We start from the raw sequence: 16,088 nt of genomic DNA, 5'->3' as shown, positions 1-16,088 counted from the left end.
AACCAAAACATAGACTCTTAACTATAGAAAACAAACAGATGGTTACCAGAGGAAAGGTGGGCAGGGATATGGGTGAAATAGGTGAAGGGGGTTAAGAATACTCTTACCTTGATGAGCACTGAGTAATATATTGAACTGAAATTAACACTGTATGTTAACTACACTGGCATTCTAATAATTTTTTTAAAAAGAATATTTTAAAAGATCTATAAGAATTTAGATCTAAAACATCTAAAAAGATCTAAATCTTCTTTTAAAAGAATCTTTTTGTCTCTTTTATTCCTTGTTCACATATTTTGTTTCTTAAATTCCACATCTGAGTGAAATAATATGGTATTTGTCTTTCACTGACTGACTTATTTCACTTAGCATTATACCCTATAGATCCATCCATGTTGTTGCTCCAAATGGTCAGATTTTATTCATTTTTAAGGCTGATTCATATTCCATTGTATATATATACCATTTCTTCTTTATTCATTCACCTATACATGGACCCTTGGGTTGCTTCTAAATCTTGGCTACTGTAAATAATGCTACAATAAACATAAGGGCGCATATCTTTTTGAATTAGTGTTTTTGTTCTCTTTGGGTAAATATCCAGTAGTATTTTCACTATGGTGATCATATGGTAATTCTATTTTCAATTTTTTGAGGAAATTCTATACTATTTTTCACAGTGGCTGCACCAATTTGCATTCCTTCCAACAGTGCACAAGGGTTCCTTTTTCTCCACATCCTCACCAATGCTTGTTATTTCTTGTCTTTTTTTTATTTTAGCCATTCTGACAGGTGTGAGGTGATATTTCATTGTGGTTTTGATTTGCATTTCCCTGATAATTAGTGATGTTGAGTATCTTTTCATGTGTCTGTTGGCTACCTGTATATCTTCTTTGGAGAAATGTATATTCATGTCCTCTCTACATTTTTCAGTTGGGTTGTTTCTTTGGTATTCAATTGTATAGGTTATTTTTTTCAAGTTTTTATTTAAATTCCAAATAGTTCACATTCAGTGTAAGATTAGTTTTGGGTGTAGAATTTAGTGATTCATCACTTACTTACAAAACCCAGTGCTCATTCCAAGTGCCCTCCTTAATAACCATCACCCATTTAACCCATTCCCCCACCCATTTCCCCTCATTTGTTCTCTAAAGTTGAGTCTGTTTTCCAGTTTGCATCTCTTTATTTTCCCCTATGTTCATCTGTTTTGTTTCTTAAATTCCACATAAGAATGAAATCATATGGTATTTGTCTTTCTCAGACTATTTCACTTAGCATAATACACTGTAGCTCCATCCACCACGTTTCAAAAGGCAAGATTTTATTATTTTTATGGCTAATATTCCTGTGTGTGTGGTGGGGGGGCACGTCTTCTTTATCCATTCATCAGTTGATGGACACTGGGGCTCTTTCCATAATTTAGCTATTGTTGATAAAGCTGCTGTAAACATTGGGGTGCTTGTGTCCCTTCGAATCAATATTTTGGTAAATACTTAATAGTACAATTGCTGGATCATAGGGTAGTTCTATTTTTAACTTTGTGAGGAACCTCCATACTGTTCTTCAGAGTGACTGTACCAGTTTGCATTCCTACCAACAGTGAAAGAGGATTCCCCTTTCTCCACATCCTCACCACAGCTTTGTTTCCTGTGTTGTTAATTTTAGCCATTCTGACAGGTGTGAGGTGAAGTCTTATTGGAGTTTTGATTTTTATTTCCCTGATGATGAATAATGTTAAGCATCTTTTCATGTGTCTGCTAGCCACCTGTGTGTCTCTTTTGGAAAAATGTCTATTCATGTCTTCTGCCAATTTTTAACTGGATTATTTGGTTTGGGGATGTTGAGTTTTATAAGTTCTTTATATATTTTGGATACTAACCCTTTATCAGATAAGTAAGATGTTAAAGTCCCCTAATATTATTATATTACTATTAATTACTTTCTTTATGCGTATGTTATTAGCTGCTTTATGTGTTTGGCTGCTCTCATGCTGGGTGCATAAATATTTACAATTATTATGTCTTCTTGTTAAATTGTTCCCTTTATGATTATATAGTGTCTTTCTTTGTCTTCTGTTGTAGCGTTTGTTTTAAAGGTTATTTTGTCTGATGTGTATTGCTACCCCAGCTTTCTTTTCACCTCCATTTGCATGATAAATGCTTTTCAATCCCTTCACTTAAAAAACATTTTTTAACGTTTATTTATTTTTGAGAGACAGAGATAGAGCACAAGCAGGGGAGGGGCAGAGAGAGAGGGAGACACAGAATCAGAGGCAGGCTTCCAGCTCTGAACCACCAGCACAAAGACCGATGTGGGGCTCAAACCCACGAACTGTGAGATCATGACCTGAGCCAAAGTTGGATGCTTAACCAACTGAGCCACGCACGTGCCCCTCAATCTCTTCACTTTTAATCTGCATGTGTCTTTAAGTCTGAAATGAGTCTCTTATAAGCAGCATATAGATGGGTATTGCTTTTTTATCCATTCCATCACCCTATGTCTTTTGACTGGAACATTTAGTCCATTTACATTCAAAATAATTAGTGATAGGTATGTGTATTTATTGCCATTATGTTACTTGTTTTATGGTTGTTTTGTAGTTCTCTGTTACTTTCTTCTCTTGCTCTCTTCTTTCACAGTTTACTGGCTTTTTTTAAAGTTTATGTATTTATTTTGAGAGAGAGAGAGAGCACACATGAGTTGTGGAGGGGCAGAGAGAGAAGGAGAGAGAGAATCCTAAACTTTCAGCACAGAGCCTGTTGTGGGGCTTGAACCCATGAACCATGAGACCATGATCTGAGCTGAAAACAAGAATCGGATACTTAACTGACTGAGCCACCCAGGTGCCCCTGCTGGCTTTTTTAGTGATATGCTTGGATCCCTTTCTCCTTATTTTTTGCATATCTATGAATGATTTTTGATTTGTTATCACTATTAGGCTTATATATACCATCTTATGCATATATAGCAGTCTGTATTAAGGTGACAGTCACTAAAGTCTCAACCCATTCTTTACTCCTCCTTCTCCCACATTTTAGACATATGGTATTATATTTTACATCCTTTTATTTTGTTAATATCTTACCTGATTTTTATAGATACACTTAATTTTACTGCTTTTGTGCTTTCTACTTTTCTTACTCCTACTTACGGTCTTTCCTTTCCACTCAAACGTCCCCTTTAACATTTCTCGTTGGCCTGGTTTAGTGGTCATGTATTCCTTTAACTGTTGTTTGTACGGGAAACTCTTTAAGTATTTTTCTGTTATGTTAAGATGATAGCCTTCCTGGATAGAATATTCTTGGCTGTGGGTTTTTTTCATTCAGCACTTTGAACCTATCATGCCACTCCTTTCTAGCCTGCAAGGTCTCTGCTGAAAAGTCCACTGTTAGCCTTAAGGGCTTGTATGTAACTGTTTTCTTTTCTTTTTGGGCTTTTAATATTCTCTCTGTCTCACTACTTTTTGTCATTTTAATTACTATATGTCTTGGTGTGGACCTTCTTGGTTTGATTTTATTGGGGGCTCTCTGTTCCTCCTGAATCTGGATTTGTTTTTTTCCCCAAATTCAAGAAGTTTTCAGCTATTATTTTTCAAATTTTCTGCATTCATTTTCTTTTTTTTTGGATCCCTATAATGCAAATATTACTTTTGATGGTGTCACTGAGTTCCCTATGTCTATTTTCATTTTTTATTATTAGTTTTCTCTCCTGTTCCGCTTGATTGCTTTCCATTATTCTGTTTCCTAGGTCACTGATTCATTCTTCAGCTTCCTCTAGTCTATTGCTTATTCCATCTAGTGTAATTTTAACTTTGGTTATTGAGTTTTTCATCTCTGATTGGTTCTTTTTTGTTTTCTCTTTCTTTGTTGAGGGTCTTACTGATGTTTTCTACTCTTTTCTTCAGTCTAGTGAGTATCTTTGTGACCATTACTTTAATTATCTAGCAGGCATATTACTTATCTCTGTTTTATTTAGCTCCCATGCTCTGATTTTGTCCTGTTCTTTCATTTGGGACCTATTCCTCTGTCCCCTCAGTTTGTCTAACTCTCTGTGTATGTTTCTATATGTTAAGAAGATCAGGTATGCCTCCTGCTCTTGAAAGTAGTGGCCTTATGAAGAAGATGTCCTTTGAAGACCTGCAGTGCAGTGTTCCCTGTTACCAGAACCTGGCACTTCAGGAGTGCCTGCTAGGTTGTGTGTGCCCTACTATTGTGGCTGACTCACATTTGCCTTCATTCCAGTTATTTGCAATGACTCTCTGCTGTTTGTGGTCAGTGTTTGGTCTCTGTATTGTTAGTGGGCCAGTCTGGGGCCACCCTTGAGCTTGAGTTGAGTCAGACCAGTTGTATGCCAGCACTTCAGTAGCACTGAACTGCAAAGCTTTCTTTTGTGTTGCCCACTAAGAAGCTTTTGCTGGTAGTCAGAACCTGTAGTCAGTCCTGATATTTGCCCCCAGACTACCAGACAACTGTGGGCTTCAGTTGGACTGGTTTCTATCATTATCTTCCCCTGTCCCAGGAGTTACTTTGCAGTGGTCCTGGCCCCTGCTGGGGCTCTTTGTACACTGCCAGGCTTGTGGCACCAGTTTGGATGGGCTCCAGCCAAGGGTATATTAGAGGAGATAGTCTATAGGAAAATGTGGGAGTAGACTGTGGTGCCTGCAAAGACCATCCTGGTCTGCTGTGGGAGGGGCCCTACAGCCACCTGGGAAAACTGCCAAGGTTCACCAGGTTGAAGGGGGCAGATCTGCAGAAGCTCACAGGGACCTGGCATGCAATATTAGTAGGGTTACCTCTGCTGTGGTAGGGGACCATTAGCCACTTTGGAGAACTCCTCCAGAGGCTGGGTGCAGGGGAAGGTCCATAGAAGAGCCCAGGAGTGAGGTATACTTTTAGTAATCTAGGTGGAGTGTGTTGGCACTGCACTGGTTCCCACAGGTGTCTGTATATCTAGGCTGGGGGACAGGGGAGGGAAATGGCACCCACCAGGTCTTTTGTTCTTGGAGTAGTCTCCCAAAGATCCCTACGTCTCTAGCACATACTCTGAGATTAGTAAATGAAATCTTCTTCTATATTTCAGGCATTTTTCAAACTGCTGCTTCTATACTATGTCTTAGCAGGGCTGTTTGCTGTGCTGTCCCTAAAAGAGCAGAGACTCCATCCTCCCAGCTCTCCCAGAGCTGAGTCACTGATTTTTAAAATTCCACTGATTGTTAGGCACCTGTGTTTTTCAAAGCCAAACGTTTGGCTCCCCATGTGGGTTCCCTGTGCCTGAGGTGCCTGGTATGGCGTCTGGTTCTCTCCCTGTCTCTATGCTGGTGGTATCCCTCCCTCCCAGGGTTCCATTTGGCTCCCAACCATGTCTCCATCCTTCCTACCCTCTTTGATATGGCCTCTTCTTTACATTGAGCTGTGGAGAGTCTGTTCTGCCAGTCTTCAGGTGGTTTTCTTGGTTATTTGCACTCATGTGAGTGTTATCTAGGTGTATCCATGGGACATGGTGAACTTAGGATACTCCTACTCTGCTATCTTCTGCAGAAGTCCCATACTATTTTCTTATGTTATTAAATTGACTAGGTTCTCTGGTATATTATGGAAGAGTTCCAGTAAGCATGACCATCTTTGGCTTTTTTCTATTCTTGATAATAGTGTTTCTAAAGCAATAGCAGGATCTTTGCCAAAAGTTACCACTTATCATTTGGTCTGCTGAGAATTTATTCCCATAGGAATTAGCAGAAACATAGGGGAGTGTTCTGCATGGAAACTGGATGGAAATCCAGATGCACAGAAGGTCCAGTTAACGTAGTGGATTAACAGATTATTAAATGATTAAATAAGATATGAAACTCATTCTCTCCCACTGAATGTTCACAACAAAGTAAAACACACACATACACACACACACACACACACACACACACACACACACACACACTTGTATGAGGAAAGTATTCCTGATAACTATGGAGTTATGAGAGAGGGTTTCATCAAAGCCCCCTACCAGGAAAAAAAAGCCACAAATTGTGAATAGAATCTCCTTAAAAGTCCTTTCACCTGTCTTACAAGGGGTGTGGGGGCATCCACTGGCCCTTCACTTCAAATCTCTTTCCATAATCACTCTCATCTTCTCTTTTAGAAGCACAGTTCCTCCCATACCTTCAGAGATCACCACAACTTCTGTCAAAAGGCTGTCAAGATATCCTACCCTATCATAAGAGAAATCTGATGACAGATACTGAAATAATAAATTTTCATCTCATTATAAGTCCCATTAATATTCCCATTTCACAGCTAAAAAAGTAAGTGATAGAGCTAGAAAATTTCCCCTCTTTGAAATTTTTTTAATACTATAAAATATATAAAGTTGCAACACAGTCCTCTTCCTACTTAAAGTGAAAATATTAATATGTTGTCATATCTGCATCAGCTATTTTCTGTTTTAAAATAAATAAGTATTACTTATAAAGCAGAATCCCCCTGTAGTTCCTTCTGTGGTCCTTGTCTCCTCCACCTCTCCCTGAAGCAATATACATGAACTTGGGTGTTGGTGTTGGTGGTGGTGCTTGTATTGTGTTGTTGTTCACCTCAAATCTAACTTGAAATTCTGAAATTTTTCTACTATGAACTGTGGAAGCTCAGAAAACTTATCTGTTGCTACTAATATGTCTTCCAAACCTAGACTACATCATTCCTTCTACAAAGAATATGTATTAAAGACATGTCATCAACAAAATTAAACTATTTCTTTACCTTAATAGAAGAATTGAAGGGACACTGAACAAAAGAAAGAGGGAGAGAATATTGACATCTGGGTAAAGCCCATACCATAAACAATTTACTCAAAAATGGCTGAGTGCCTATAATAAATCATAGTGCTAAGCACCACAGACACAAAAATAAGGCACTCTCTTTCTGGGAAGAAAAACAAATAGTAAAGCAACAAACATAGTAAGGTAGTGACTTACAAATATTTTTGACCATAAACCACAGTAAGAAATATGGTTTACATCATTACTCAGTATACATATACACATGTACATGTGTAACTGACACAAAAGTTTCAAAAGGCAGTACTTAATTTTCTGAGTTGTTTGTATTTCCTACTGTATTCTATTTCATTTTTAAGTACCTGTCATGACCCTCTAAATTTACTTCATTACCAATAAATGGGACAGGATCTCTGTTCAAAAAACATTGTTTTAGAAACGTTTATAAAGTGACATGAAAGCAATTGAAAAGGCAACTCAAAGGAGATAGTATTTGAACTATGATATTGAAAGAGGTATAGAAGCTATTCAAGTTTAAAAGAAAGTGGGCAAAGCATTCTGAATAAAAGAAATAGCATATTTTAAAATCATATGGAGATAAAAATAAATTCTATGTGTCTAGAGAACAGTGAGAAATTGCATCCAACTGAAATATATGTTGAGATGTTAGTCTGGAAAGTTTGGTGGGGACTATAAAAGTCTTTGCACACCATTATGTGAAAGAGTTCGGACTGTATCAGATAGCTAGGAGGAGACACTGATGGTTTATAAGCAGGTGGCTCATATAGGTAGACCTATTTTTGAAAGAACTTTGAAAACTATATCAGAAATGATATGGAGTAGGAAAAATTTATACCTTCAGCCCAGCCCTCTATTCTGAACTCGATTCATGAGGCCAATTACCTATAATCTCCTGGATGCCCCATGAGTGTCTCATTCCCAACATTTACAAAATTTATCTCATCATCATCTCTCCCTTAAAGTTTGTCAATCCACTTTTTCCTCTTATCTCAGCAAATGCCATTCAGAACCCCAGGACCTGAGAATCTTTCTCTATTCCTTTTTTTCTCAACTCCCACCTATAATTAACCACAGAATCTTGTTTATTTATCTTAAATAACCTCTTCACTTTTCCTGCTTAAATATTTTCATTTTCTCTCCCAACATCCTCATGATGAAGTTCAAACTCATGAAATTACATAAGTATCTTGTAGCCTGACCCAGCCTATCTCAACATTCATCTTGCACTCTGTGCCTCAGCCAGCTTGAAGTTCCTTCAGTTCCTCCAGCATACCATAACTACCCCTAGGGCTTCACAAGTTCTGTCACTCCTCTCTTCACCTGGATAAATATTCTCCATTCTCAACATTTCCACTTATATGTAATTACCTCCAAAAAGCCCATCTTCTGGCCTCCACCAAATTAGTTTTATGTTCCTTATATGTATTCTCTTAGCATCCTATACTTCCCCTATCATACAAAGCCCTTATAGCACTCTACTATAAATTCTCTTTATCGCTGGACTATAAACTCTAAAAGGATAGAAATAACTTTTACACTGCTTACCTTCTTGTCCCCTGCACTAAGCTTAGTGCATGACCCATAATAGTTGTTTAATACATGTTTTCTGAAGGACAGACAGAAATGGAGACACTGAAAGTTTTTAAGCAAGCATCTCATAGATTTAGATATATGTTTTAAAGAAAATTTTAGAAGCAATGCTGAAAATGTTGTGTTGTAGAAAATATTCCAAAAACTAGAAAGGAAAGAATTGGGGGAAGAAATGAAAGGAAAGAAAAACAAACCAGATTATAAAAAGAGATTAGGAAAAAGTAGGTCTAATAAAGTTGTAATTTGAGTTCCACAGGAAAAGAAGTGAAAGATTGGGGCAGAAGTAATATATAAATAAATAATGAAAAAAATTGTCAAAAATTGATGAAAGACACCAAGTCACAGAATTATGAAAAATAAATCCCAAGCAGCACAAATCCAAAGGGAACACCAATGTATATTATAATAAAACTTCAGAAAAGCAAATAACAGAAGTTAGAAGATGATGGAATGATATTGTCAATGTGTTATATACTAAAATAACTACTAACCTAGAGTTCTATACCTAGCAAAAGTATACTTCAGAAAGTGAAGGTAAAATAAAGGCATTTTCAGGTAAACAAAACTAAGAGAATTCATCGACAGCAAATCCAAGGTCAGGAAATACTGATAGAAGTACTTCAAGAAGAAAGCAAGGTTGTACAGAGATGAAGGACAAAATGAAGAAAAATGGAAAGAGTCAAAGATGGATAAACATAAATGAATATGCACTATACAAAACAATGCAAATTGTCTTGTAGGGGTTAAAATGTATATAGAATTTAAATACATGACAACTGTATTAGTTTTCTAGGGCTACTGTAACAAAGTACCACAAACTTAGAGGCTTAAAACAACAGAAATATATTCTCTCACAATTCTAGAGACCAGAAGTCTGAAATCACAGTGTTCATAAAGGCTCTGGAGGATTATCTTTCCTTCCCTCTTCTTAGTTGGCAATCCTTGGTGGTCCTTGGCTTGTAGATGGCTTGTAGATGGCTTTTTAATGGCCTTCTCTCCTAAGTATCTGTGTCCATATTTCTCTCTTCTTATGAGGGCACCAGTTATTGGGTTACGGTCCCCCCTAATCTAGTATGACTTCATCTTAGTTAACTACATTTGCAAGGACCCTATTTCCAAATAAGGTCACATACACAGGTTCCTGGGGTTAGGACTTCAACATATATTTTGGGGGGACACAATTTAATCTATAACAACAGCAATAATACATAATTTGGGAGGGATGTAAATGGAATTAAAGTACTCTAAATTACATGTTTTGTCCAGTAAATTGTAAAAATTATAATTTATAGTAGTCTTTAGTAAATCAAGGATTCACGTTGTAATCTAGGATAGACACTAAAAGAATTATATAATAATGTCATGTTTATGGTCTGACATATGTCATAGTTTCATTATCATTCAGTCAAAATATATTCTAATTTCTAATGTGATATCTTCTTTGATATATGGATTATTTGGGGATAATACATCACAAATAAAGTGGGTTTATTTCAGAAATGCAGGGTTGGTTTGAGCTTTGAAAATTAATCAAGTCACCTTACATTTTAGAGATTAAAAAAAAATTTGATGTTTATTTTTGAGAGACAGATGAGTGGAAAAGGGGCAGAGAGAGAGTGGAAAAGGGGCAGAGAGAGAGGGAGACACAGAATGTGAAGCAGACCTCAGGCTCTGAGCTGTCAGCACAGAGCCCAATGTGGGGCTTGAGCCCACGAACCACAAGATCATGACCTGAGCTGAAGTTGGACGCCCAACGGATAAGCCACCCAGGTGCCCCATAACCTTATCATTTTAACAGAATAAAGAGGAAAATTATATAGCCATCTCAAAGATATAGAAAAAGCATTTGATAAAATTAAATAGCCACCCAGGAAGAAAGAACCTTAGAAAATTAGGACCAGAAAGAATTTTCTCAATCTGATAAATGTTATATATAAGAATCCTAAAGCAAATTGCCATAACTAATGGGGAAGATATGAAAGTTTTCTCTTTGAGATCCAGATAGACAAGAATTCTCTCTATGGCAGTTTCTGTTCAACATTACACTAGAAGTCTGGGTGCAATAAGGCAAAAAAATATATATTTGGATATACAAATATCCCATTACTTTATAATTTAACAATTCCATTCCCAGGAATTTTATATGCCTAACAAATATATACATAAGTATACAAAAAAATACAATAACGATCATAGCAACTGCATTTGTTTTTTTAAAAAAATTGTAATACTTATTTGTTTTTGAGACAGAGAGAGACAGAGCATGAGTGGGGGAGGGCAGAGAGAGAGAGAGAGGGAGACATGGAATCCGAAGCAGGCTCCAGGCTCTGAGCTGTCAGCACAGAGCCTGACGTGGGACTCGAACTCACAAACCATGAGATCATGACCTGAGCCGAAGTCGGATGCTTAACTGACTGAGCCACCCAGGCACCCCATAGCAACTGCGTTTGTAACAGTCAGAAACTAAGAAGCAATCCAATTATTCATCAGTAATATAATGATCTATTAATTAATTATGATCTATTATTATGATCTATTAACTATCTATTAATTAATTATGATCTATTAATACAACCCCATAAACAATGAAAGTGGATGAACTACTGCCAATGAAATAACATCAGTGAACTTAATAAACATAATATTGAGCAAAAGATGCCAGACAAAAAGGAATACATGTTGTATGATTCCATTTATATAAAATTCAAAAACATGCAAAATTAAACCATGGTGTTAAAGATCAGAATAATTATCTCTGGGAGGAGAGGAGTAGTACTTGGAGGCTACACAAACTGCTTCTAGAATACAAACGATGCTCCACTTCTTGATCTGAATAGTGTTTACATGTATCACTGTTTTCTCACTGTTTTCACCATGCTGTGCAGTTATGACTTGTGAACTTTTCTGCATGTTAATTATACTTAAATAAAAGTGTGTTATACTTAGATAAAATACTTTTTTTAGAAACTTGATGACAACAATAAAGGAAAATTAGAAAGGAGAAGTAAGCAGAGTTAGTTACAGTAATGAGCACTGACATCTTATATCTTGACAAAGAAAGAAAGGAAATCTTAAAAAATAGATTGATGAACTCAAAATGAGTGTTAAGAAAGCTTATTTAAGGTAGGAGAAAAATAGTCTTACCTGAAATTAGTCTAGGCCTATCATTATATTGCAGCATGTAGGGATTTGATTTTAATATAATTCATCATAGCTTAGTCATGTCCAGGAATATCTCTGGCAGAGATGGCTAATTACTGCCCCTAAACCATCATTCCTTCAGATACACAATGCACAAGTCCAGGGAAACCTCAACACATGGCCACCAAGAATAAAGCCTATTCGTCTCAGCCTCTGCTGCAGTTAGATAGGACCATGTGTCTATATTCTGCATAATGGAATGTGAACAGAAATCATGTATGCAACATCTGGATTATGCCCTTGGAGTTGTACTTCTCTGTGTCTCCTGTGTACTGTGATAACAAGGGCTGCAGCTGCCATCTTTCAGGTCAGAGATGAAGCTGTGAGTTTGATGTTAGGATGGAAAAGCCACACTAAATGCCCTGGATCAGCACATCTCCAGGCTAAATGAGAGAGAAATAATTTTGTTTAAGCCCCTGTTAAGTTGGCCTACACCACATCACTACCATTTAATTTCACTTAAAAAGCTACTTGTTAAAAAGAAAACAAAAGTCACAGCTAAAAGGATATTAAGACAATTAAGTACATTTAAATGTAGAATTAATATTAGATATTGACAAGTCATTGTTCTTCCCTTGTGTCATTAATTGTGTTCTTTTTGTTGTGGTTATATTGGTTGTTCTTAGATTCATACAAAGATCTTAATTTTTCAATGGTTCTGTGATATAAGCATAGAGAGATCATGCAAAGTGGCAAAATATTAACTAGTGAAGCTGGGTGACAGATATACATATTTGGTTGTATTATGCTTTCATGTTTTCTTTGTTTCAAATTTTTCACAATAAAAATTTGAAATAAATAAACATTTCTGATAGAATGTGGTATGCCCTTGGAGCTATTAGCACACAGAGGCAAGGCATGAGGACACCATGAAGGAGGTGCACTTAGGAAGGTTAACCTTTGACAAAGCAGATGTGTTTGCATTGTGTTGCCACGGTTTCTCCTAGGCCTAGAGAGAATTTGCATTCTTTTTGCTGAGATTACCTCACAGAATGTGGACCACACTGTCAGTCTTCTTCTGTAGCTCAGTTAAGTGGCAGGAATTAGTATGAAGATAGTATCCTATAGACATTGTTTTAAGCAGGCAGTGTGGTGTGTGTGCGATTTAATGTACCTTATTTGCATGCTGTCTGATACCCTTTGCCTATCATCTGTGATCCATATTGCACCCTGTAGTGGGATTCATTTTAATTGTAGACTCTACAGCTACAACTGTCTTCCAGACAATGTTATTATAGTAATAATAATAATAACAACAATGTTCCTTTGTTTCTGAAGACGGCAGAACCACACTATAAAAGCCAATCTGTTAGAAAATAAAGGAAACTAGAACATAGATAACATGCAAGAATTAAACATTTAAAATCTCACCACCGTAAGCTCTATATATCGTAAGATCACATTTATGGAGTTTTACTTTAGTTGGACTGTAGGCAAGTTCTCATTACAGTTCAATAGGTCTGGCTTGTCTGTGCTGGGATCAAAATATTTCTTCCCTATAAGAACATATTTCTAATCCATAATAATAACAAAGGAAAAAATACAAGTTAGAAATAAATTATCTTTAAGTATCCTCTATATAAGTTCTTTGTTCTCTATATTGATGTTTATACTTGTGTCACATTATTTACATTTATCGATTAAGAATTTGGAATGTTGAGTGTTACATCTCTGGTTTTTACTTAACGTTATATCTATCTATCTATGTATCTATCTATCTATACACACACATACATAGTACTAATCAATAATATAATTAAAAATTATATGAACTGATATGTAGGGGGAAAAATCTGACTATCCTTTAGAATAGCAAAGGCCAATTACTTGGACCTCTTACACATAGACTGAGTAGAAAATAATTAGTTGAAGGAACACTGAAAACTATCAAGGGTTTGTGTCCAATTTTTGTTATCAAAATAACAGCATCAAAAAATCAAGAACTTTTTTATAAAGGAAATTATATCACATCATGTATTCAAGAGGTAATGATTTTTCTTTCTGTTGCTTGCTTTCAGAAAATTTATACTATAACATCACCATATTCCTACAGGACATTTTTCTAAATAGTAGACAAATAAAACCATTTATATGTCTCTTCTTAAAGGTGAAATAAAGTTTTTTTTTAATAATCATACAAAGAATTTTAAGATATTAGTTCTAATGACAGAATGATTGTATAACTTCATGGCTAGATCTGTTATCTAAAAACAATTCAACATTATAAGACAGAAGTATTTTAAAGTAATTTACCTTTAGTTATGAAATATTATAATCTCATTTATGGAAAAAATAATTAGTGAACCATTTTTTCACACAAGTAAGAAATACTATTTCAGGAAGTCAGAGTATTGTAAGATTAAAGTTACTAGGGGGGCACCTGGGTGGCTTAGTTAGTTAAGCATCTGACTCCTGACTTCAGCTCAGGTCATGGTCTTAAGCCCAGAGTTGGGCTCTGTGCTGGCAATGCAGAGCCTGCTTGGGATTCTCTCTCTCCCTCTCTTTCCAACCCTCTCCCGCTCATGCAAGTGTTCTCTCTCTCTCTCACTCTCTCCTTCTCTCGAAATAAATAAACATTAAAAAAACAATAATAAAGTTACTAAGGCTGAATGATTCGGGCTCAAATAACCATCAAGAAATTGCCATCACTCACTGAAATTGAAATAAACACCACTGCTACTGATAATTCTGTCATTAAATTTCAAGAAATTATAGATGGGAATTTTTTTATAAATATTTTTATCTCTAAAATCAGTACTTTGTTGGCTGAAGAACAAGTTTTCAGGGTGCAATTCAAAACCTCCATCCTCAGGCCACTCAGTTTGGAAAGACATACATAAAATATTCACGAGGTTTGTTTCATGCCAACAAATTGCTCCAGAAGATGAGAAATGATGAGCTAGATTCTTACATCTGAGCCACTGTCTCTGGTATGGAAAATACCTTAGAAACCTATTCATGCCCCAGGTCCACAACTTACTATTCAGAAAGTTTTCACTGTGATGAGCCAAATAGCATGCTGACTCATTGGATTCAGAAACCTATTAGTGACTAAGAGAATCACTGTGTTAACCAGAAGCACCCTGCATTTTTGTTCATCTTTCTTTCAGATCACACTTTCACATCCAGCCTCTGGATATTGTTTCTTTGTAATCAAATACTGGCAATTTAACTTGATAATTCTTCTGAGCTTTCAGAGAAAGCTTTCTTTTTCAGAGAAAAAGAAAGGGTTAGATATAACTGAGTAGCTTTTCCTGTAGTTTTTTTTTTCCAGAGGAGCTCATTATTGTCTGTACTTTGAAAATTATTTTGCCTTCTTATCTTTTATTTTACAGGAATAAAAGAACATCTCATTTCTGGGCTAGAACTAAGTGGTACTTGGTATTATTCAATTGAGTGCTATTTCAGTTTGATACTCTCATTTTCTGTGTAGAAATTAAACAAAGTGACTTTCAATGGCTGCTTAAGTATATAGAAGTGAAGGAGGCCACCATATCTGTCACCTCATTCATCACTGGGGTGAAGTTAGCTAAACTGAGAGGCTAAGCATCATTTACTTCTGTCCACACACCATCTCATGCCTGCCTCCTGATGCAGCCTGATTTCTGTACCTCCCTTCACTAGCTACTTCATTATTATGGCAGCTGTGAGTGTAGAAAATAGAGAATTTGAGGAATTTTACAGGCTGGTAAAATTACCCCGCAATCTCAGTTTTTAAAAATATATCTTTCAGATGGATATTTCTTCTCTCAAAGTTTTGATTAATTATGTCTTGAAATATAAGTTTCCTTTTAAAATGATTCACTGAAAACTTGGGCTTAATCACACAATACTCTTCAAGTAGTTTTCAAACCCCTTGTTTAAAGTTACCATTAAATAATGTCCTTAAACTTTATATTTCTTCTTCAAAGAAAGAAAATTCTTTTTTATAGTTTATTCTAGGATTTGTTTTAATGTGAAAAAAATCACTGCTTGGAATATTGGATTCTCAATCTCTCTCCTTTTGGCGGGGGGTTTGCAGGGACCACGAAAAATAAGACATCTGAGTTACAAAAGCAATAGGCAACGAAGTAACAGTATTGCAAATTTTCCTTCTCTGCAGAAAAATAAGAAGACTAAAATAATTTGTAAATATAAAAAGCCATCAGAACATGGATTGTTCTCATATATTCTATAGTCATTAATTTTCTGTTAAATATTTATGTTGCTTTTGGATGCATCAGTTTTTATCTTCCCTGTTGTATGATAAACTTTCTAAGAATGGGAAACAAGGAAATTTCACATCTTTACTTTTTGCCCTATATCCTCATGCTATCCTTATTGGTGGATAAGTAAGGACAATTAGAATCCAGAGTCACTTCAAATACTCAAAAAACATTCTGCAACTATACCAATACATTTTGGTTCCTATGAGCAACAGATTATTAATAGCATAACAGAAATTGTTCTGGTTTAAGAGATTGCAGATGCTCTATAGTTTTATGTCTCTTAAATGGCAATGAAAGGGAGG

General features: G+C 36.0%; 1 protein-coding gene across 18 annotated transcripts in view; it reads left to right on the top strand.

Annotated features, from left to right (window-relative positions):
* Positions 1-16,088, top strand: part of LMNTD1 (lamin tail domain containing 1) — a 452,554-nt gene that overhangs the window by 421,753 nt on the left and 14,713 nt on the right. For 16 of the 18 annotated variants that reach the window (XM_042991973.1, XM_042991974.1, XM_042991972.1 and 13 more), the window contains 2 exons: positions 6,136-6,298; positions 15,600-15,655. The exons of the other annotated variants lie outside the window; for them this stretch is intronic. In XM_042991973.1, the coding sequence (XP_042847907.1) occupies positions 6,136-6,225 (90 nt within the window). In that variant the 3' untranslated portion in view covers positions 6,226-6,298; positions 15,600-15,655. Of the gene's footprint in view, positions 1-6,135; positions 6,299-15,599; positions 15,656-16,088 lie in introns of those variants that run through there. 18 annotated transcript variants of the gene reach the window in all.

The sequence above is a fragment of the Panthera tigris genome, chromosome B4, assembly GCF_018350195.1.
Source record: "Panthera tigris isolate Pti1 chromosome B4, P.tigris_Pti1_mat1.1, whole genome shotgun sequence".
In the NCBI taxonomy this organism is placed as follows: Eukaryota; Metazoa; Chordata; class Mammalia; order Carnivora; family Felidae; genus Panthera; species Panthera tigris.
This window is presented reverse-complemented; position numbering and strand designations above follow the sequence as displayed.